The sequence below is a fragment of the Pristiophorus japonicus genome, chromosome 13 (assembly GCF_044704955.1).
Source record: "Pristiophorus japonicus isolate sPriJap1 chromosome 13, sPriJap1.hap1, whole genome shotgun sequence".
Taxonomy (NCBI): Eukaryota; Metazoa; Chordata; class Chondrichthyes; family Pristiophoridae; genus Pristiophorus; species Pristiophorus japonicus.
The window spans coordinates 79,240,696-79,263,603 of NC_091989.1; the positions used below are offsets into that span (position 1 = coordinate 79,240,696).

The window sequence follows — 22,908 nt, forward strand, 5'->3', positions numbered from 1 at the left end:
ACCATTGGTGGCTGTGCCTTCTGTTGCTTAGGGCCCAAGTTCTGGAACTCCCTGCTTAAACCTCTCCACCTCTCTACCTCTCTTTCCTCCTTCAAAACGCTCCTTAAAACATACCTCTTTCTGTGCTAATTTCTACTTATGCAGCTCGATATCAAATTTTTATCACACAATACTCCTTGGGACGTTTCACTACATTAAAGGTGCTATATAAATACAAGTTGTTGTTGTTATGGTAATATCTCGCTTGTATGCAGACGGTAAATTTGAAGATTCTAACATCCACTGTTTTTCAAATTGAGAAATTTGATGACTTTGAAATGAGTAGGAAAGGAGATTGGATAAATATAAAAATAATGGTTATCGTTCACCAAATTTGAGTTTTTAAAGCTTGTAAATTGGAGAAAAGAAAGGCTGAGAGAGGCAGTTTCATCATGAGATGGGAAAGAATGCCTATGGAGGGATTAGCTTTAAAGCTGTGGGATGTGGAAAGTTCTTAAACCTGAACGCTTCTCCACCTCTCGCTCTTCTTCATTAAGACCCACCTCAAAATCTACCTCTTTAACCAAGCTTTTGGTGATCCAAGCTAATATCCCTTTCTTGGCTTGGTGTCAATTTTAGTCTGAAGAGCCTTGTCACATTTTCCTCTGTTAAAGGTGCTATATAAATGCAAATTGTTGTTGTAAAGGAAGGTGCATTTGGAGCTTTTGAGGAACAAGAGAGAAAAATCTCGAGGAGCAATAACCATAGTGGCAAAATGGAGTAAAACAAGAAAGATTGCAACAGAGAGAGATGTGGGAGCTAGAGTTGAGAGGATTGCCTACTGCACAGTTGTGGGAAACAGTTCAGAATCCATAATGCAAGATAAATTAGTGAGCATTTAAAGACGCATGGGATAATCGAGGACTTTCCCACATTCAAAGTATAATTATTACTTTTATAGTCATAAATATAACTTTAGTAATGCACAGTGCCAGAACTTTTCAAAGGCGCTGGAGATGACCAAATAATGACAAATTCAGCAAAGTGTATAAGAGCAGAACTCCAGAGGTACATAACTTAGGCTAAAAGATCAAAAATGCAATTACTCTACTGAACAGTAGGTCAATGGTTGAAAAGGTAACCATGAGTTTAAAATGCTTAAAAATTATTTGTTTTAGTTCTAGACTTAAGTGTGTAGACTTGTATGAAGGTGTGGATAGTATTTTTTGTGGGATAATTTGACAGCTTGAAAGATATAAATCAGGCATATGAGAGTCCCTTTCTACTTAATGTTCTCTTTCAGTATAAACAGAAAAAATGACAATCTGGCTTTTTTCTAAATATTCTCATACTTTTTTTTAGAACAAATTGGAAAGCTCCATCGACCAGCAGAAATTATCAATTCAGACCTCTTTACAGATGAAGGCAATGGACAAAAGTTTGGCTGATCTGAGAAATGAAGGTAGAAAGCTCAAAGTTTTGTCACTACTTTTTGACAAAGTATGATGTCAGCCAGTGTATTGGTTGTGGCTCAGTGATAATATTCTTGCTTCTGAGTCAGAAGATTGTGGGTTCTAGTCACTCTCCAGCGACTGAAGTAGAGGGGAGTGGAGTATAAAAACAGAGAAGACCTGCTACAACTGTACAGGGTATTGATGAGGCCACATCTAGAGTACTGCAAACAGGTTTGGTCTCTATATTTAAGGAAGGATATACTTGCATTGGAGACTGTTCAGAGAAGGTTCACTAGGTTGATTCCGAAGATGAGGGGGATGACTTATGAAGATAGGTTGAATAGGTTGGGCCTATACTCATTGGAGTTCAGAAGAATGAGAGATGATCTTATCAAAACATATAAGATAATGAGGGGGCTCGACAAGATGGATGCAGAGAGGATGGGTCCAAGTTTCGGGTCGCGCTTGGAACGGCACAGCCCCGACCTGGACACATGTTTTTCGCGCCAGAAAGTGCGCCAAAAAAATACTTACCGATTCTCCGGCTCCCTGCAGGTCCTGTGGAGCTGGGCGCAGCGCAGCACGAGTTGTGGGGGGCGGAACCAGGTCCCTGCGCTGAAAACAGTGCTGGGACCTCTGCACAGGCGCGTTACAATGGGCGCGTGTGTACAGTAGCTCCAGGTGCCCAAAACTGTGTGGGAGGGGCCCGAAGCACGCAGCCCCTAGCCCTGGTCTCACTGGGGCTGCGTGGATCAGGCTGCACCTCCCACGCCCAGCCCCTGTTTCCTCCCGACCCGACCCGACTCTCCCTGGCACCCCCCCCCCACCCACCGGACCCGACCTCTGCTCCCCCCCGCCCCCAGACCGGACCCGACCCAACTCGACTCCCACTCCCACCCCCCCCCCCCCCCCCCCCCCCCACCCCCGGACCAGACCTGACCTGACTCGACTTCCGCCCCTCCCCACGCCCCCGGACCCGACCCGACCCGACCCCCCCCTCCAACCCCCGGACCAGACCTAACCTGATTCGACTCCTGCTACCGCACCCACCCTCCCCTGCCTCCGGACCCGAACCGGCCCCAGACCCGACCCCCCCCCCCCGCCCCCCGCCCCCGGACCGGACCCCGGAGCCAACCCTCCCCCCCCCTGCCCCGGGATCGGACTCGACCTGATTCGACTCCCGCTCCCCCCCTCACCCCTGGTTCCGACCCGACCCCGGACCCGAACCCCCCCCCCCTCCCCCCCGCCCCCCGACCCGACCCGACCTGACCTGACTCGACTCTCACTCCCCCCCGCCCTCGGACCGGACCCTTCCCCCCTCCCCCCCCCTCCCAGACCCGACCCCCCCCCCCCCCCACCCCCACCCCCGCCCCCGGACCTGACCCACCCCCCAAACCTGACCCGACCCCCGGCCACCTACCTGTAAATCCGGTGCTGGGGGCAGGCCCCACCCGAAGTCTTGGGCCCGGCCGGGCCTGGCCCGTTCAGCCTCCCTCTCCTCCCTCTCCTCTCTCCCCTCCCTCCCTTCTCCCCCTCCCTCCCTTCCTTCTCTCCTTTCCCTCCCTTCTCTCCTTCCCTTCTCCCCCTCTCTCCCTCCATTCTCCCCCTCCCTCCCTCCCTTCTCCCCTTCCTTTCTCTCCCTCCTCTCCCTCCCTCCCTTCTCCTCCTCCCTTCTCCTCCTCCCTCCCTCCCTCTCCCCCCCTCCCACTACCTCCCCCCACCCCTCCTCTCTCCCACTCCCCCCCCACCCACCTTCCACCCCCCTCCTCCCCCCCATCTCCCCGCCTCCACCCCCCCTCCTCCCCCTCCCCTCGCTGTCAGAAACACAGACACAGACAGACAGAGAGATCGAGACACTGACAGAGACACACTGGGGGTGGGGGGGGGGGGGGGGCGTCCCAGCACACTGTTGAAGGGCTCCCGGTGCTGCAGTCGGTAAGTAGAAAATGTTTTATTTATTGATTTTTTAATTTTTTAAATTTTTTATTAATTTTTTTTGATTAATTTATTGGTTGATTTATTGATGTATTTATCATTTATTATTGATGATGGCTCTTTATTTGTAAAACTGAAGTGTTTAATGTTTGTAAACTTCCCTTTAAACCCCCCCCCCACCCCCCCCCCATTTCCCTACGCCTGATTCTAAGTTAGTTTGGAGTAAGTTTTCACTGCCTAAACTTTCAAAACGGGCTTAAGTGGCCGGACACGCCTCCTTTTGAAAAAAAAAATCTGTTCCAAACTGAAACTGTTCTAACTGACTAGAACTGGAGCAAACTAAATGCCGAGAATTGCAATTTCTAAGATACTCCATTCTAAACGAGTTGCTCCAAAAAAACAGGAGCAACTCAGGCCGAAACTTGGCCCCTAAATTTCCACTCATAGGGGAAATTAAAACTAGGGGGCATAGTCTCAGAATAAGGGGCTGCCCATTTAAAATTGAGATGAGGAGGAATTTCTTCTCTCAGCGGGTTGTAAATCTGTGGAATTCTCTGCCCCAGAGAGCTGTGGAGGCTGGTTAAATATATTGAATATATTTAAGGCGGAGATAGGTAGATTTTTTGAGCGATAAGGGAATAAAGGGTTATGGGGAGCGGGCAGGAAAGTGGAGCTGAGTCCATGATCAGATTAGTCATGATCTTATTAAATGGCGGAGCAGGCTCGAGGGGCCAAATTGCCTACTCCAGCTCCTATTTCTTAAGTTGTTATGAACACAAAATCTTGGCTGATACTTCAGTGCAGAACTGAGGGAATTCTGCCCTGTCAGAGGTGTCATGTGATGTTTAACCAAGACTCTGTCTGCCCTATCAGGTGGATGTAAAAAAATCTCACGGAACTATTGTGAAGAAGAGCAAGGGAGTTTGTCCAAGCCAATATTTATCCCTCAACCAACATCACTAAATGTGGTCATTATCACACTGCTGACTTTGCTGTGCGCGTATTGGCTGCTGCATTTCCGACATTTCAGAAAGCACTTTATTGGCTATAAAGCGCTTTGGGATATCCTGAGGTTGTGAAAAGTGCTATATAAATCCAAGTCTTTTCGTTTAATGCCGTTCTTTAACAATGTGTTTTCAATTTTGCTATAAATATTCAACATGGGAAATCTGTCCTTTTATGTTACCACATTTTGTTATTTAATTGATTTTCTGACAACAGTTTTTGTATGTACAATAGCTTTAGACAAATTTTGAATCACTATCGCTTTCACTTTTGGAATTCCTAAATTAATAAACATATTTCTTCATTTTAAATTATTTTTCCAGTGAAAACAGAAGCATTGCATGGAAATGATGCCTCTAATATGTTGTACACAACCATCTCATTTGCACCATTATATGATGCTTACAATGCAGGTAGAATGTTTCACCTTTGTGATACTTTAAATACTTTAATTGTATTTGAATATTATTTGGTAAATTTTCGTATAATATGTCTCTGACAATCACTGGGATCACATCACGCCTGTGAGGAGTCTCCGCCACTGACCCAGGGGGATTTTCCGAGGTTGTGATACAATCCATGCCTTTGGCGGCTGCTCACAACATTGGGAGGTTGGTGGAGGGCGGGTGGGTGAGGAAATGAGGGCAAAATGTGGATGTATTAAAACATACATTTTTAGCTGAAATAATGAAATGATCCTGCCACTTTATAAATTATTGGCGTGACCAACTTTGTACAGCTTTGGTTAACGCAGTATCATGTATCATGTAAAAGTAGCAACGCAAGTTAACAAGGCCATAAAAAATGCAAGGGGATCTCAGACGCTGTAATCGTGACCATCTTCAAGAAAGGTGACCAGTTTGATTGCGGTAATTACAAAGGAGGTTCCCAACTGTGTGCCACAGGAAAAGTCATCACAAGAATCCTCCTCAATCGCCTTCTCCCAGTGCCTGAAGTGCTCCTCCCAAAGTCACAATGCAGATTCCGCCCACAATGGACATGATCTTCACCGCGCGTCAAATTCAAGAGAAATGCGGGGAGCAGCACCAACCTCTGTATATGGCCTTCGTTGACCTCACAAAGACCTTCGACACTGTCAACCATGAGGGATTATGGAGTGTCCTCCTCAAATTCGGCTGCCCTCAAAAGTTTGTCACCATCCTCCGCCTGCTTCACGATGACATGAAAGTCGTGATCCTGACCAACAGATCCACCACAGACCCAATACCCGTGCGGAACAGGGTCAATTAAGGCTATATCATGCACCAACGCTCTTCTCGATCTTCCTTGCTGCAATGCTCCATCTCACCCTCAATAAGATTCCTGCTGGAATGGAGCTAATCTACAGAACAAACGGGAAATTGTTCAATCTCTGTCGCCTCCAGTCCAGATCCAAAGTCATCCCATCCTCTGTCATTGAATTACAGTATGCAGACGGCGCTTGCGTTAGCGCACACTCGGACGTCGAACTCCAAACCATTGTCAACTCCTTCACCGAAGCATACGAGAGTATGGGCATTACAATAAACAACCATGAGACATAGGTCCTCTACCAAACAGCCCCCGCCACACACAGTGCTGTCCCCCAATTATCAATATTCATGACGAGGCCTTGGATAACGTGGACTATTTTCCATACCTCGGGAGCCTACTGTCAATAAGGACAGATGTCGATGACGAAGTTCAATACCGCCTTCAGTGTGCCAGTGCAGCCTTCGGTCACCTGAGGAAGAGAGTGTTTGAAGACCCGGCACCAAGCTCATGGTCTAGCAGGAATGATACCCACCCTCCTAGATGCTTCAGAGACATGGACTATGTACAGCAGGCACCTCAAAGCACTGGAGAAGTACCACCGACGCTGTCTCTGCAAGATTCTGCAATCTATTGGTAGGATGGGCGCACCAACGTCAGTGTTCTCGCTCAGGCCAACATCCCCAGCATCGAAGCATTGACCACACTCGATCAGCTCCAATGGACGGGCCACATCGTCCGCATGCCCGAAACAAGCACTCTATTCAAATCCCCAACACGGCGAGCGAGTCTCAGGTGGGCAGAGGAAACATTTTAAGGACACTCTCAAAGCCTCCTTGAAAAAGTGCAACATCCCCACCGATAGCTGGGAATCCCTGGCCCAAGACCGCTCAAAGTGGAGGAGAAGCATCCGGGAAGGCACTGGACACCTCGAGTCTCTTTGCCGGGAGCAAGCGGAAGCCAAGCGCAAACAGCGGAAGGAGTGCACGACAACCCAAGTATTCTACCCACCCGTCCCTTCAACTACTGTCTACCACACCTGTGACAGAGACTGTAGGTCTCACATTGATCTCATCAGTCATCTGAAAACTCATATTAGTGTGGAAGCAAGTCATCCTCAACTCCGAAGGACTGCCTAAGAAGGAGAAGAAGAAGAAAAAGTGCAAACAAAGCATTGGAGTTCACTTCTAGGTAAGCAGAATTCAAGAGCAGAGAAGTTATGACAAGCTGATAGGGAACCTTCTTGGTTAGACCACACTTCGAGTACTGTGCACAGTCTGGTTATAAAAAAGACATAGGGCTAGATTTTCCACTTTTGTGCAGATTTGCCAAAAATGGGCGTTCTTTCCAGCGTGGGCGGTAAATATGGGTTTTCAGATCGCCGGATGGCCACCTATTTTCAAAGCCCCTAGTTTGCATTTTAAAAAATGGGCGTTACCGTGAGCGATCTGAAATGGGCATTAGCGTTAAATCTCTCTGACCTTCTGCCGTAAAGTGTCGCCGTCCTTAGCAACGGCTCATTTCTCGCGATTCAGGAGGTCAGGGGTCATCATTACATGCGCATAAGAGGAGACAGAGAGAGAGGGAGCAGAGAGGGAGTGAAGGTGTGTGTGGGTATGGTGTGGGTGCTGGTTTGGCTGCTTTGGGAGGTAGGAAGGAGAGTTTCGAGCTTTATACCAAATTGTAAGAAAAAAGTTAGCTGTTACCAGTCCGATATTTTGTCTAATTTGGTGCCTATAATGGAGGGAGTGGAGGAGGCGAGACAGCACGATGTGGAGACTGACGCTGGCGAGAGCAGTGAGCTGGGAGAGGAACAAATGGGAGGATGAAAGAGAGCGAGGAGGTTCTCGGACGAGGCAAATGCCTCCCTCATGCAGGTGGTCGAGTCACGCTGGGGTGAATTGATACAGGGAGGGTGTGGGAAGCCCACCCCAAAGGCCTACCAGAAGATATGGGCCGAGATAGCCAAGGTAGTCTCGTCGGCGACCAACGAGGTGTGTGAGAGCAACCAATGCTGCAAGCGATGGAACAACCTTGTCAGATCCGCCACAGTAAGTATTACATTTATTTACATGTACTTATATATTTAAATAATTTGATTTGTAAGAGTCATGAGTGACTAATCAAACGTGAGGTCTTTCACTTTTACCTGGAATGTTGTACTCAAAGCCTGCAGTCATGGTGTACGTCTTTAGGTAAAGAATTATAATTATCATAATAATCATGATTAGATCTGTCGGTTATGTGTTGTATCACTCTCTGTGACAGTACCTAGCAATGATATCACGCAATGATCTCATGCCATGCCGTCCTGTTGTTACCTTTTACAGAAGAAGCTTTCGAGGAATAGGGCCGAGCAGAGGTGAATAGGTTGGGGGGGCACCAGTCATCATCAACCTCACTGACATCGAGGAGCGGGTGCTCTCACTCATGGGGACCCACCCCCGGTCGGTCACGCAGGAGCTGCAGAACCTGAAGTGATGCCACATGAATAAAGTATACACCATTGCGTGATATAAAGTCAATAGATACCACACCCACTCATATCCGAACAATAATATATGATAGATGGTTGCTAAAAGTGTCCTCTAAATAATGCTGGCCTCATGAGAACCATTGCAATGCAAAATGTGTTGATGGTCATGAAATGTGATGTCTGTGATGATTTTGATAGTGGTAGTGCTTTTGTCGTGCATATGCTGTTATAGCACTGGACTCACCTTGTGACCCTAGCACCCCCTTTTCTCTAATAACCTCATTTGTGTTTTGCAGCTCAGCCAGCAGCGCGTCCCCAGGCAAGACCACCGAGCCCAGAAGGTGGGGGCACGGGGCCGGACTCGCCGGATGATCCTACATCTGGTGCTGAGGAGCACCGATTCTCGCCCTTCAATCTGCTGGGTCCGTTCTCTATGGATGACAGTGCAGTCTTTGAGGAACCTGCATCGCCAGGCTCCAGAAGGCATTCGACATCTAGTGGTCCTCCGGCCATTCCCACCTCCACTCTGGAGGTACTGGGCCCAAGCACCTCACCACAGGGCATCTCAGGTGTCCCCAGGATGGCGCCGACCCTGCGGAGGTTTCGTTAGCGCGGCAGGTCTGCTCCACGAGCGGCAGATGAGAGCGGCGATATGGTAGAGTTGTCCCTGAGGCCTGTTGACATAGGTCATCAGATCCTCCAGGCATTGGGGGGAATATTCCAACAGCTAGCCAGCATCTCCGGCACTATGACGGAGTACGTTCCACAGAAGGCGGAGGCCCTGGAGGCAATAGTCAGGAACACTGGTGGCAGAGGCCTCCCAGTGGTCCCAGAGCACGGCACTCCACCTAGATTCCACACCCCCAGTGCTAATGATACATGAGAAGCAGGAGCAAGATCCTGCTTCTGAATCCGAGAATGTTCGGTACCCCCCCCCCTCCCGTATCCGTGCAACCACCGGCTCTGCCTTCATCCCCCCCGCCAATGAGGCACCACCTGAGGAGCGCCTCAGCCAGGCGCCGTGGAGCGAGGGGGGGGGAGGGGTAGAGGTGGGGAGAAAAAGGGGAGGGTGGAAGGAAAGTGAGGTGCATGTCCGCAGGTAATGGCTTTGTTATATCTCCATCTCGGTGTATGCAATTTGTTGTAAGGTATGAGGGGAGGGGGCCACCCTGTTGGTTTGCATTTGTGTTCTGTGTTGCTGGACATGTTGACCATTTGATTGATGTCAATGTTCTAAAATGTATTGTGGGATGGGGTGGGTGTGGGGTGTTTTTGACCGTTATATTTATGATTTCAGACCAATGGTTGTATTAAATGTTTTTTATTTAACATAACCTTGTTGCGCATTGTCTTAGATAGCTGGAACGTTGCACACTGGTGATTCCTTAACATGAAAGGGTATAATTAAACTTAACTTCAATCAATGTAAATTTTAACTGGCACCAAGGTGATGCTCACCATTGATGTCTGAGCTGCACACATAGCAGTGTGTCAGCTTTGTCAATAACAGCAACATTCTTTCAGGCAAAGCTCTCATTTATGAGCTGCTGACATAAGAGTCTTGCAGCTATGTAGCCACCACGGGCCCTTTCTTGCGGTCTGGAGGGGGGCGTGGGCATGGCTGCATAGTCAGCCTGATTGTCTGGCCCTAGGTCAGCATCCAGCTCCTCGATCTCCTCTTCCTCTCTCTCCTGCGGTGGACCATCAGTCCCTTCTGGCAATTCTTGCCCCCTCCTGATAGCCAAGTTGTGCAGCATGGAACACATGACCATGAATTGAGCTACCTGCTCAGGGTTGTATTGTAGGTCCCCTCCTGAGTGCTCCAGGCATCTAAAGCACTGCTTAAGCACACCAATGGTTTTCTGGACCACATTGCGTGTGGCTCTCTGGCTCTCATTGTATCGCTTCTCGGCCTCGGTGTGGGTGCCATGCAGAGGGGTTATCAGCCAGGTGGCTAGGCCATATCCTTTGTCACCAAGCATCCAGCATTGGCCTTGTGGCTGACTGGTAAACATATCAGATACACGAGGGTGTGAGCCTCATCGATGTTGCCCGGAAATTTGGCATTCACATAATTATCTGGTTGTTGTCGACAACGAGTTGGACCTTCAGGGAGTGAAATCCTTTTTGGTTGCGAAAACCCTCTGCGTCCTGAGAAGGTGCCTGCATGGCGATGTGCTTACAGTGTATTGCTCCCTGCACCTTGGGGAAGTTAGCAATTCTGTAGAATCCTAGAGCCCTGTCAGTCTGAGCCTCCGTGTCATAGGGAAGCTGATAAAGTCCATACTACATGCGAACAGGGCTTCAGTGACCTGTCTAATGCAGCAATGTGTGGCTTGCTGAAATATAGCGCAAATGTCGACCACGGAGGCCTGAAAGGAACCGGACTCGTAGAACGACAGTGCTGTGGTGAACTTGACCTCGACAGACAGTGAGGTCCTGAAGGTGCTGGCAGGCTGCAGATCTGACATGATGAGCAGGCATATCTCACTGATAAACAATTTGTGGAAGCGCAGTCTCCAAAGGCAGGTATTCTTGGATAAGTCGAGGTAAAACCGCTTCTCCCTGTAAGTGCGGGGGGTGTATGGTCTGGTCCTCCTCATCAATCTGGCATGTCTTAGATTGGGCACATAATGCTGTGGATTAGACGTTGTGCCATTTGCTCTCTGCAACATCTGCGTTGTAATCGATGCAGGTTGCGAAATGGCTGGCCCCATTCCAATAAGTATCATGCCGATAGTTCACAAGCAATAAATTTCCCAGCTAAGAGACCTAAAGTAAAATCCAATCATCCACAGTATGATAAGATGTTTGTTTATATGGTCACATCACCTCCAAAAGAGAACTCCAGAATACATCCAAACTCCCCCGAAGTTGAAGCAGCCTTTTCAATGAAGCAACCTGCGATTTACAAAATGGCGTCCACACCACTGTAATTAGTTCAAATCATTTCAACTTTTTCACAGCAGTTTTTTCGGCGTGCGAGATTGTTGAAAGTGACGCTGGGCGATATACTGAGCGCTAGTTTCGGCAAATATGATCTTTACGACAAAAAAAGTGTGCGGTCGGTATTATTGAATCGCTGCGTTAATTACGTGCCGAAAGTAACGCTGGGTGATATTATGGCTGTTGGGTGTTGGGTTCGCCCATTCTGATGATTCCGCCCCAAAAAAGTAAGCGGGTGGTATTATTTTTTCTCGGTGTTACGTACATGCCGAAAGTAACACTCGCCGATAAGTCACCGAGAAATGGGCGTCCGTTTCCATTTTGTGCCTAAATGGGTGATATGGACATTACACTTCATTTCAGCATTAAAATGGACGTTAAATGGGCGGTATGCATGCAAAAATAATGGAAAATCTAGCCCATAGAGGCATTAGAGAAAGAGCAAAAATGATTTACAAGGATGTTGCCGGAATTGAGAGGGTAGAACTATCAGGAAAATTTGAACAGCCTGGGGCTTTTCCCTCCAGAAAAGAGAACACGGAGAGGTGACCTGATAAAGGTCTTTAAAATGAAAAAGATGGTTTGATAGGGTAGACATAGAGAAGATGTTTCCACTTTTGGTGGAGTCCAAAACTAGGGGCCATAAATACAAGATAGTCACTAAATAAACCCAGTAAATAATTCAAGAGAAACTTCTTTACTCAGCATGTGTGAGATTGTGGAACTCGCTATCACATGAAGTAGTTGAGGTGAATAGCATAGATGCATTTAAGGAGGAGTTAGATAACTACATGAGGGATAAAGGAATAAAATGATATTATGATGGGATTAGATGAAGTAAATAGAGTGAGAGAAGGCTTGTGTGATGCATAAACACTGGCTTAGACCAGTTAGCTGAATGGTCTATTTCTGTGCTGTAACTTCTATATAATTCTATGCATTGTGACTACCAGGATGGTCGAAGCTGAACTAGATGGACCTTGGTCTTTTTTTATCTAGCAATTCCAATGTGGCATTGAAATTGTAAAAAAAACCTTACAAAACAACACAATTTGCATTGCCATAGCATCTGTAATGTATAAAAATGTCCCAAACGTTAGAGCTCCTGTTTGGGGGTCCCACTTATTATGGTTGGGTGACCTGGTGCACCTTATCAGGCGTAACAGTCACTGATCCTGCCCCCCGTTAAGTGAGCCCAGGGGGACTGGAAACTCCAATCTTCACACTCCCTGCTCCTTTGATGCCATCTCCTCTTATGCCACTGGCTTTACAAGAAAACTCCACTCCTTACAAAGCCAAGTGGGAATTCTCCCTCAACGCTTCAGACCCAGCCTTTCCAGGTTCTGGCCAACATGCTAGAGTATAGATTTACCCTTGTTAGTTTTTCTAATTTAGTATCTGTAGTCATTTGCCACATTTATACCTGTATAACTGTGGGACATGTCTGTTGAATGGGCAGAATCATCCTTAAGAAATATAATTGGATTGCCAACCTACAGAAATGTTCTCTTGTTAAAATATGTTTTAATATCTCCTCTGTTATAGTAATGTGGCATAAAGACGAAGATCGATTCCTGGAGTACTTTGCAATTTTGCTACACAGAGCGGTACGAGAGGAGAAATTCAAACATTTTTCAAAATGGATGAATGAAGCTACAGTGTCTATAAAACAGTAAGCACACTCCCATGTAAATCATACGCTATCAGTCAATGTTGACAAACATGACCAGAGCAGAATATGTGCTGTGTAGCTCGAAAATTAGTTTTTTTGCTGCTAAATCTCCAATTAGATTTGCCTCTGGCCAGTATTGTCAGTATTCCATTTGGAAAAAAGGCTGTAGGCCAACATTGAACATTTTCAGGAAAACAGATATGGCAGGTATTTATTTGTATTATAAATATGTAACTGCTTCTTTTCAGACTACATCAACAACATTCTGTTAGAAAATGTTAATTTTTTACCAATGAATACAATATAAGACAACAAGGGACGGAATTTGAAACCTCAAAAACGGGTGGGTTTGGGTCAGATGAAAAGTTAGTGTTATTAAAAATCGGAAACAGGAAACCAACCTGCCATGAACCTTCCCACTTCTGGTTTTAAAGGAGGCGGGATGAAGGGCAGGTGACCAATCTGCTCTTAGGAGATGGGTTGGTCATTGAACCTAGTTAAGGAGGCTGCGTGCCTCCAAGTTCACAGCGTTTCTATTTTTAAGCATCGTCAGCTGGGTTTCCAGGGCCTCGGGAAACCCAATGAGTAAAAGGAGGCAAGAAGGGCTCGAACAATCAGGCCTTTACAGCACTGCTTGTGGGCCAGTAGAAGCAGGACTGTTTCCTCCAGGCCCAAATAACCTAACCTGTAAACCCCTTCCCACCTCCATGATTTCCCCGACACCCCCACACCATCACCGACTCCCCACCCACGATTATTGACCCCCTCCGATCTCTCACCAACCTCCTACTCTCCCTCCTACCCCTCATCTTTGTCACTGATCTCTGACCGCCCCCCCGATCTCTCCACGGCCCCCAAATCTCCGTTTCTCCCCCCATCCAATTTCCCCCTGATCTCTGACTCTACCCTGAAGCTCTCCCCCAATCTTCAACTCCTCCCATGATCCCCCCCATCTCTGTCCCTGATCTTCGACCCCCCCCCTTCCGATCTTTCTTCGACTCCCACCCCACCTGATCTCCTCTGTCTCTCCCAACCACACTCTACCAACCCCCACGATCTCTACCTCCAACATGCACTAAAATTACCTGTGCACTTTTCTGAAACGCTCCTCGACCAACAGGCAGCCGAGCCTGTCAATCAGCCTGACTTCTGGGCAGGGAACCTGTTTTGAAAAAAAAATACACGCATGCCATGGAGTTAAAATTCCATGGCATCGGGATCATAACTTCTCCCTGTCTCTCCGAAACCCGACCCCAGTAATTATCAGGGCCAAGGTGTCCATTAACGCATTCATTAGTTCTTTGCTTTGCTTGACTAAATGCAAATCAACATTTTTGTTTGTACTGTACAGGCGGAACAAAACTCTTCTTGGCAAAAGGATAACTTCCGGGAAAAGAAGCACACATAGATCCCTGAAAAATGCAGCAATTGTGGTAGAGTATCACAATGTAAGTTACAGCTGATATACTCCATGATTGTTTCTGGTTGCACTTACTAGCTTGGATTTCTTGCAGCTGGCACATAGAAACATAGAAAATAGGTGCAGGAGTAGGCCATTCAGCCTTTCGAGCCTGCACCACCATTTAATAAGATCATGGCTGATCATTCACCTCAGTACCCCTTTCCTGCTTTCTCTCCATGCCCTTGATCCCCTTAGCCATAAGGGCCATATCCAACTCCCTCTTGAATATATCCAGCGAACTGGCATCAACAACTCTCTGCGGGAAAGAATTCCACAGGTTAACAACTCTCTGAGTGAAGAAGTTTCTCCTCATCTCGGTCCTAAATGGCTTACTCCTTATCCTTAGACTGTAACCCCCTGGTTCTGGACTCCCCCAACATCGGGATCATTCTTCCTGCATCTAACCTGTCCAGTCCCGTCAGAATTTTATATGTTCTATGAGATCCCCTCTCATTCTTCTCAACTCCAGTGAATACAGGCCCAGTCGATCCAGTCTCTCCTCATATGTCAGTCTTGCCATCCCGGGAATCAGTCTGGTGAACCTTCGCTGCGCTCCCTCAATAGCAAGACCATCCTTCCTCAGATTAGGGGACCAAAACTGAACACAATATTCCAGGTGAGGCCTCACCAAGGCCCTGTACAACTGTAGCAAGACTTCCCTGCTCCTATACTCAAATCCCCTAGCTGTGAAGGCCAACATGCCATTTGCCTTCCTCACCGCCTGCTGTACCTTCCAACCTTCAATGACATCCAGGTTTCGTTGCACCTCCCCTTTTCCTAATCAGCCGCCATTCAGATAATATTCTGCCTTCATGTTTTTGCCACCAAAGTGGATAACCTCACATTTATCCACATTACCACATTATACTGCATCTGCCATGCATTTGCCCACTCACCTAACCTGTCCAAGTCACTCTGCAGCCTCTTAGCATTCTCCTCACAGCTCACGCCGCCACCCAGCTTAGTGTCATCTGCAAACTTGGAGATATTACTCTCAATTCCTTCATCTAAATCATTGATGTATATTGTAAATAGCTGGGGTCCCAGCACTGAGCCCTGCAGTACCCCACTAATCACTGCCTGCCATTCTGAAAAGGACCCGTTTATCTCGACTCTCTGCTTCCTGTCTGCCAACTAGTTCTCTCTCCACGTCACTACATTACCCCCAATAACATGTGCTTTAATTTTGCACACCAATCTCGTGTGGGACCTTGTCAAAAGCCTTTTGAAAGTCCAAATACACCACATCCACTGGTTCTCCCTTGTCCATTCTACTAGTTACATCCTCAAAAAATTCTAGAAGATTTGTCAAGCATGATTTCCTTTTCATAAATCCATGCTGACTTGGACCGATCCTGTCACTGCTTTCCAAATGTGCTGCTATTTCATCTTTAATAATTGATTCCAACATTTTCCCCACTACTGATGTCAGGCTAACTGGTCTATAATTCTCTCTCCCTCCTTTCTTAAAAAGTGGTGTTACCTTAGCTACCCTCCAGTCCATAGGAACTGATCCAGAGTCGATAGACTGTTGGAAAATGATCACCAGTGCATCCACTATTTCTAGAGCCATTTCCTTAAGTACTCTGGCTTGCAGACTATCAGGCCCTGGGGATTTATTGGCCTTCAATCCCATCAATTTCCCTAACACAATTTCCTGACTAATAAGGATTTCCTTCAGTTCCTCCTTCTCGCTAGACCCTCGGTCCTCAAGTATTTCCGGAAGGTTATTTGTGTCTTCCTTCGTGAAGACAGAACCAAAGTATTTGTTCAGTTGGTCTGCCATTTCTTTGTTTCCCATTATAAATTCACCTGATTCTGACTGCAAGGGACCTACGTTTGCCTTCACTAATCTTTTTCTCTTCGCATATCTATAGAAGCTTTTGCAGTCAGTTTTTATGTTCCCAGCAAGCTTCCTCTCATACTCTATTTTCCCCCTCCTAATTAGACCCTTTGTCTTCCTCTGTTGAATTCTAAATTTCTCCCAGTCCTCAGGTTTGCTGCTTTTTCTGGCCAATTTATATGCCTCTTCCTTGGATTTAACACTATCCCTAATTTCCCTTGTTACCCACAGTTGAGCCACCTTCCCCGTTTTTTTTTACTCCAGACAGGGATGTAGAATTGTTGAAGTTCATCCATGTGATGCTTAAATGTTTGCCATTGCCTATCCACCATCAACCCTTTAAGTATCATTCGCCAGTCTATTCTAGCCAATTCACGTCTCATACCATCGAAGTTACCTTTCCTTAAGTTCAGGACCCTAGTCTCTGAATTAATTGTGTCGCTCTCCATCTTAATAAAGAATTCTACCATATTATGGTCACTCTTCCCCAAGGGGCCTTGTACAACAAGATTGCTAATTAGTTGTTTCTCGTTACACATCACCCAGTCTAGGATGGCCTGCCCACGAGTTGGTTCCTCAACATATTTGTCCAGAAAACCATCCCTAATACACTTCAGGAAATCCTCCTCCACCGTACTGCTACCAGTTTGGTTCGCCGAATCAATATGTATATTAAAGTCGCCCATGATAACTGCTGCATGCATCCCTAATTTCTTGTTTGATGCTGTCCCCAACCTCACAACTACTGTTTGGTGGTCTGTACACAACTCCCACTAGCGTTTTCTGCCTTTTGGTATTCCGCAGCTCTACAGATTCCACATCATCCAAGCTAATGTCCCTCCTTACTATTGCGTTAGTTTCTTCTCTAACCAGCAACGCTACCCCACCTCCTTTTCCTTTCTGTCTATCCTTCCTGCAAATGTGTAGACATTTTATATCGAGAGTTGTGGAGAAGCTGAAATCCACTGTGACCAAAAATGCAGAGAATAATTTGGGGAAACAGCAGGAATTCCAAGATTCCTTGCAGGATAAATTTTGCGAGGCACTGTGCCACCAGTGGGGCAATTTATACTTGTACAAAGCAAGTTGCTTGGGCAAACACTTTATCACTTTCCCAGTGGAAACAAGCCACTCAACTGGAGATTGCTGATGACTTTAACCATCTGGTCGGCTTACCAAGAATCATAGAATCAGAGAATAGATTAGTAGAGGCCAGTCGACCCATCGAGACGGCACCGGCTCTTTTAAAGTGCAATCCAGTTAGTCCCACTCCAGCTCTTTCCCCATATCATTGCAATTTTTTCTCCTTCAAATATTTATCCAATTCCCTTTTGAAGGCTACGATTGAATCTGCTTCTACCACCCAGCAGGCAGTGCATTCCAAACCTAACCACTTGTTGCGTAAAAAAGTTTTTTCCTCACCTGGGAGATCATACCAGTTCCACAATGCCGGCGACAAAGAGGAACGTAATGTACTCCGAAAGTATGTGCGAGTGTCTTTTGTTTTCAATTTTTGTGCGATTTGTGTTGCGGTGGTGTGGGCAAAGTTTTAGGACTGTTTTTGTGGGGTTTTTTAGGTTTCCAACGAGTTATGTCGTGAGTTATGTCGCCGATCTGAGACGTCTTGCAGGAACTTGCGAATTTGCTGATTTTTGGGGGAAATGCTGCGGGACTTTTTTGTGCTTGGCATCGGCCACGAGGTCATTCTTCGCAAGCTGCTGTCTGCCGAATCCCTAGACCTGAGCAAGGCCAACACGATAGCCCAGGCATTCATATCCACGAGCAATAATACCAGACAGATATCTTCCCAGTATCGAAGCTCACTGGCAAGTACTGTGCATAAAATAAAGTCACTAGCAGTCAGAACTGCATATGGCAGTGCCTACACATCTGCAACTGCAAGAACTAGGATGACTCTGAATCTGCCATTGGACGTGAATGCAAATCCATTAGCATCATGTTGGCGCTGCGGGGGTAATCATCGAGCCCATCAATGTCGATTCAAGCACTACGTGTGCAAAGGCTGCGAAACAATGGGGCACCTCCAGCAAACGTGCAAGAGTGCTGCGACTCACCACGTGGCAAAACGCGGATCACGCAAAACAAACAAGAATGGCAACTCAACCCGAGGAAGAAGTGTATGGGGTACACACCTTCACCACAAAGAGCCCTCCTATCATGGTGAAAGTCAAATTGAATGTCACGTGGTATCAATGGAGTTGGACACGGGGGTGAGTCAGTCAATTACTAACCAGAAGGCTTTTGAGAAACTGTAGGGCAACAAGGCAAACTGAGCCCGAATCAGACAAAGTTGCGCACCTACACTAAAGAGCTCATACCAGTCATTGGCAGTGCGGCAGTTAAGGTATCGTACGATGAAGCCATGCATGACTTATCACTAAGGATTGTACCAGGCGATGGTCCAACGCTATTCGGCAGAAGCTGGCTGGGAAAGATTCGATGGAACTGGGACGACATCAAAGCATTATCTTCAGTGGATGATGCCTCGTGCGCCCAAGTGCTGAGCAAGTTTCCCTCGTTATTTGAATCAGGCATCGGCAACTTCACAGGTGCTAAGGTGTAGATCCATCTAGTCCCCCGATGTAAGGCATGTTCATCACAAGGCTCGAGCGGTTCCATATATGATGAGGGAGAAAGTCGAGATCAAACTGGACAGACTTCAATAAGAGGGAATCATATCGCCAGTCGAGTTCAACGAGTGGGCCAGTCCGATTGAAAAGCGATGACACAGTCAGAATCTGCGGAGACTACAAGGTAACGATCAACAGAGTCTCGTTACAGGACCAGTAGCCGCTACCGAAGGCAGATGACCTGTTCGCAACGTTAGCAGGGAGGGAAAGTCATTCACCAAGTTGGACCTAACCTCCACCTACATGACACAGGAACTGGCTGAATCTTCGAAAAGATTGACGTGCATCAACACGCACAAAGGACTGTTTATATACCACAGGTGCCCTTTTGGGATTCGCTCGGCTGCTGCCATCTTCCAGAGGTACATGGAGAGTCTGCTGAAATCGGTTCCACGCACTGTTGTGTTTCAAGACGACATCCTGATCACCAGTCGTGACACCACCAAACACCTGCACAACCTGGAAGAGATTCTAAGTCGACTAGACAGAGTGGGACTCAGGCTGAAATGCTCCAAGTGTGTTTTCCTGGAGCCAGAGGTCGAATTTTTGGGGAGAAAGATTGCGACAGACGGCATCAGACCCACGGACTCAAAGACAGAGACCATCAAAGAATGCACCCAGACCACAGAATGTGATGGAGCTGCGTTCGTTCCTGGGACGACTCAACTATTTTGGTAACTTTCTACCCGGGTTAAGCACTTTGCTGGAACCGTTGCACATGTTGCTACGAAAGAGTGACGACTGGCATTTGGGTAAATCTCAAGAGACAGCCTTTGAGAAGGCCAGAAACCTACTTTGTTCTAATAAGTTACTTGTATTGTATGACCTGTGTAAACGATTAGTGCTAGCTTGTGATGCATCTTCGTACGGGGTCGGCTGTTACAGCAAACCAATGTATCGGGTAAATTTCAACTGGTTGCATTCGCATTTAGAAGTTTGTCTCACGCTGAAAGAGCCTACAGGATGGTCGAGAAAGAGGCGTTAGCATGTGTATATGGGGTTAAGAAAATGCACCAATATCTATTTGGACTTCGGTTTGAGCTTGAAACCGATCACAAACCGCTCATTTCGCTGTTTTCAGAAAGCAAAGGTATTACCACCAATGCTTCGTCCCACATCCAAAGATGGGCATTAACATTGTCCGCCTATGACTATGTTATCTGCCACAGACCAGGCGCGGAGAACTGTGCTGATGCCCTCAGTCCGCTACCATTGCCCACCACCGGGGTGGAAATGGCACAGCCCGCAGACTTGCTTCTGGTCATGGATGCTTTTGAGAGCGAGGGGTCACCCTTCACTGCTCGCCAGATCAGGACCTGGACCAGCCAGGATCCTGTGCTATCACTTGTAAAAAGTTGCGTCCTCAATGGGAGCTGGTCGTCCGTTCCCGGGGAAATGCAAGATGAAATTAAGCCATTTCACCAACGCAAAGATGAAATGCCATCCAGTCGGATTGTCTCTTATGGGGTAATCGCGTAGTTTTATCAAAAAAAGGCTGGGAAACGTTTATACATGGCCTACATAATACCCGCCCAGGCATAGTCATGATGAAGGCTATAGCCAGGTTGCATGTTTGGTGGCCCGCCATTGACTTGGACTTAGAGTCATGTGTACACCAGTGCTCACAACTGAGCAATGCACCAAGGGAGGCTCCATTGAGTCTGTGGTCATGGCCCTCCAAACCGTGCTCCAGGATCCACGTAGATTTTGCTGGCCCCTTTCTCAGAAAGATGTTTTTAGTTGTAGTAGACGCTTACTCTAAATGGATTGAATGCGTAATCATGTCATCCAGCACATCCACTGCCACCATTGAAAGCCTCCGGGCTATGTTCGGCACCCATGGCTTGCCTGACATCCTTGTCAGTGACAATGGACCGTGTTTCACCAGCTCGGAATTCAATGAGTTTATGATCCGCAATAGCATCAAGCATCTCAGGTCTGCTCCGTTTAAGCTCGCATCCAACAGTCAAACGGAATGGGCAGTCCAAACTATCAAGCAGAGCTTTAAACGCGTGACAGAAGGCTCTTTGCAGACCCGCTTATCTCGGGTTCTGCTCAACTACCGGATGCGAACTGGGGCTCCCCCTGCAGAATTGTTAATGAAGAGAGCATTCAAAACCAGGCTCTCCCGAGTCCACCCGGATCTAAATGATCATGTAAAAACCCAGCGTCACCGGCAAAACATGTACCACGATCGCGCGGCTGTATCGCGTCCATTGATGTTAATGACCCTGTGTTTGTCCTTAATTACGGTCATGATCCTAAATGGGTCACTGGGGAATAGAGTGTTTATAGTCAAACTATTAAATGGACAAACGTGCAGAAAACATTTGGATCAGACCAAACTGTGGTTCACCGACAACCAGGAACAACCTGAAGAGGACATCACCATCATCGATCCACCAACACACACCCAACCAGCAATCGACCTCGCTGTCAATCAAGAGAATGAACCCACCATTCCCAACAGTCCTGTCAGACCAGCCGTGCCGCAGTGCAGCAATGGTCCGCCCAACTCACCCATGCCAGAGTTTGAACTCAGACGATCAACCAGGGAGCGTCTCAACTTGTAAATAATTCATATCAAAGACTTTGGGGGGCGAGTGATGTTATGTATGTAAACATTGTAATTGTGTAAGACTTGCCACCAGAGAGCGTAACTGTTGGAGGCTCAAGGGTCACCTGCACACCTCGTGCAAGGGGGTATAAAAGGTTGTCTGCCAGGCTGCTCAGGCACTCTGGAGTTGTATTAAAGAGACTAAGGTCACATCAGTTTTAGCTCACAGTACTCAGTCTTGTGGAGTTCTTCCATACGTAACAGTCTCCACTCATTCATCCTCCCAAAATCACTTCACACTTTTCTGTGTTGAATTTCATCTGCTATGTGTCCATCCATTCTACCAGTCTGTCTATGTCCTCTTGAAGTGTATTACTATCTTCCTCGCTGTTTACTACACTTCCAAGTTTAGTGTAATCTGCAGATTTCAAAATTGTGCTCTGTACCGTCCAAGTCATTACATTATATCAAAACCATCCATTCTGAAAATAATCCATTCAGCACAACTCTCTGTTTTCTATCCCTCAGCCATTTTTTAAAATCTATGCTGCTACTCCCCCTTTTATTCAATTTTGGTAACTAACCTATTATGTAATACTTTGGCAAACTCTTTTTGATAATCCATATTTGCAACATCAGCTGCACTGCCCTCATCCATCCTCTCTGTTACCTTATCAGAAAACTCAAGTTAGTCAAACACGATTTGCCCGTTCGTCCCTTAGAGGGTGAGACAAGGGAATTAATAATAGGGAACAGGGAAATAGCAGAGGCTTTGAACAAATATTTTGTATCAGTCATCATGGTAGACAGCACTAAAAACATCCCTATAATAATCAAGGGAGGGGGGAACTTAAAACAATCACTATCACTAAAGAAAAAGTACTCGGTAAAATAATGGAACTAAAGGTGGACACGTCCCCTGGGCCTGATGGCCTGCATCCTAAAGTCTTACAAGAAGTGGCTGCAGAGATAATGGATGCATTGGTTGCAATCTACCAAAATTCCCTGGAGTCTGACGAGTTCCCAGCGGTTTGGAAAACTGCTTATGTAACCCCCTATTTAATAAAGGTGGGAGACGGAAAGCAGGAAACTATTAACCAGTTAGCCTAACATCTGTCGTTGGAAAAATGCTGGAGTCCGTTATTAAGAAAGAGGTTGATTTATGAAGAAAGGTTGAGCAGGTTGGGCCTATACTCATTGGAGTTTAGAAGAATAAGAGGCGATCTTATTGGAACATATAAGATACTGAGGGGGCTCGACACAGTAGACACAGAGAGGATATTTCCACTCGTGAGAGAATCTAGAGCTAGGGGGCTAGTTTAAGAATAAGGGGTCACCCATTTAGAACTGAGAGGAGGAGCAATTTCTTCTCTGAGGGTTGTAAATCTGTGGAATTCTCTGCTCCAGAGAGCTATGGAGGCTGGGTCATTGAATATATTTAAGATGGAGATAGACAGCTTTTTGAACGATAAGCGAGTGAAAGGTTATGGGGAGTGGGTAGGGAAGTGGAGCTGAGCCTAAGATCAGATCAGCCATGATCCTATTAAATGGCAGAGCAGGCTCAAGGGGCCAAATGGCCTACTCTTGCTCCTATTTGTTATTGTCATGCATGTACTTTTGGGATCACTAGCCACTAGATGGTGTCACTGTTGGAGGCCGTTGGGCTGCACGCACGTG

At 46.8% G+C, this 22,908-nt stretch overlaps 1 protein-coding gene across 9 annotated transcripts in view; it reads left to right on the top strand.

Annotated features, from left to right (window-relative positions):
• The window catches only part of cfap54 (cilia and flagella associated protein 54), a 724,932-nt gene that overhangs the window by 285,424 nt on the left and 416,600 nt on the right, over positions 1 to 22,908 (top strand). For all 9 annotated transcript variants that reach the window (XM_070897703.1, XM_070897704.1, XM_070897705.1 and 6 more), the window contains 4 exons: positions 1,342 to 1,441; positions 4,697 to 4,786; positions 12,592 to 12,718; positions 14,070 to 14,166. In XM_070897703.1, the coding sequence (XP_070753804.1) occupies positions 1,342 to 1,441; positions 4,697 to 4,786; positions 12,592 to 12,718; positions 14,070 to 14,166 (414 nt within the window). The remainder of the gene's footprint in view (positions 1 to 1,341; positions 1,442 to 4,696; positions 4,787 to 12,591; positions 12,719 to 14,069; positions 14,167 to 22,908) is intronic.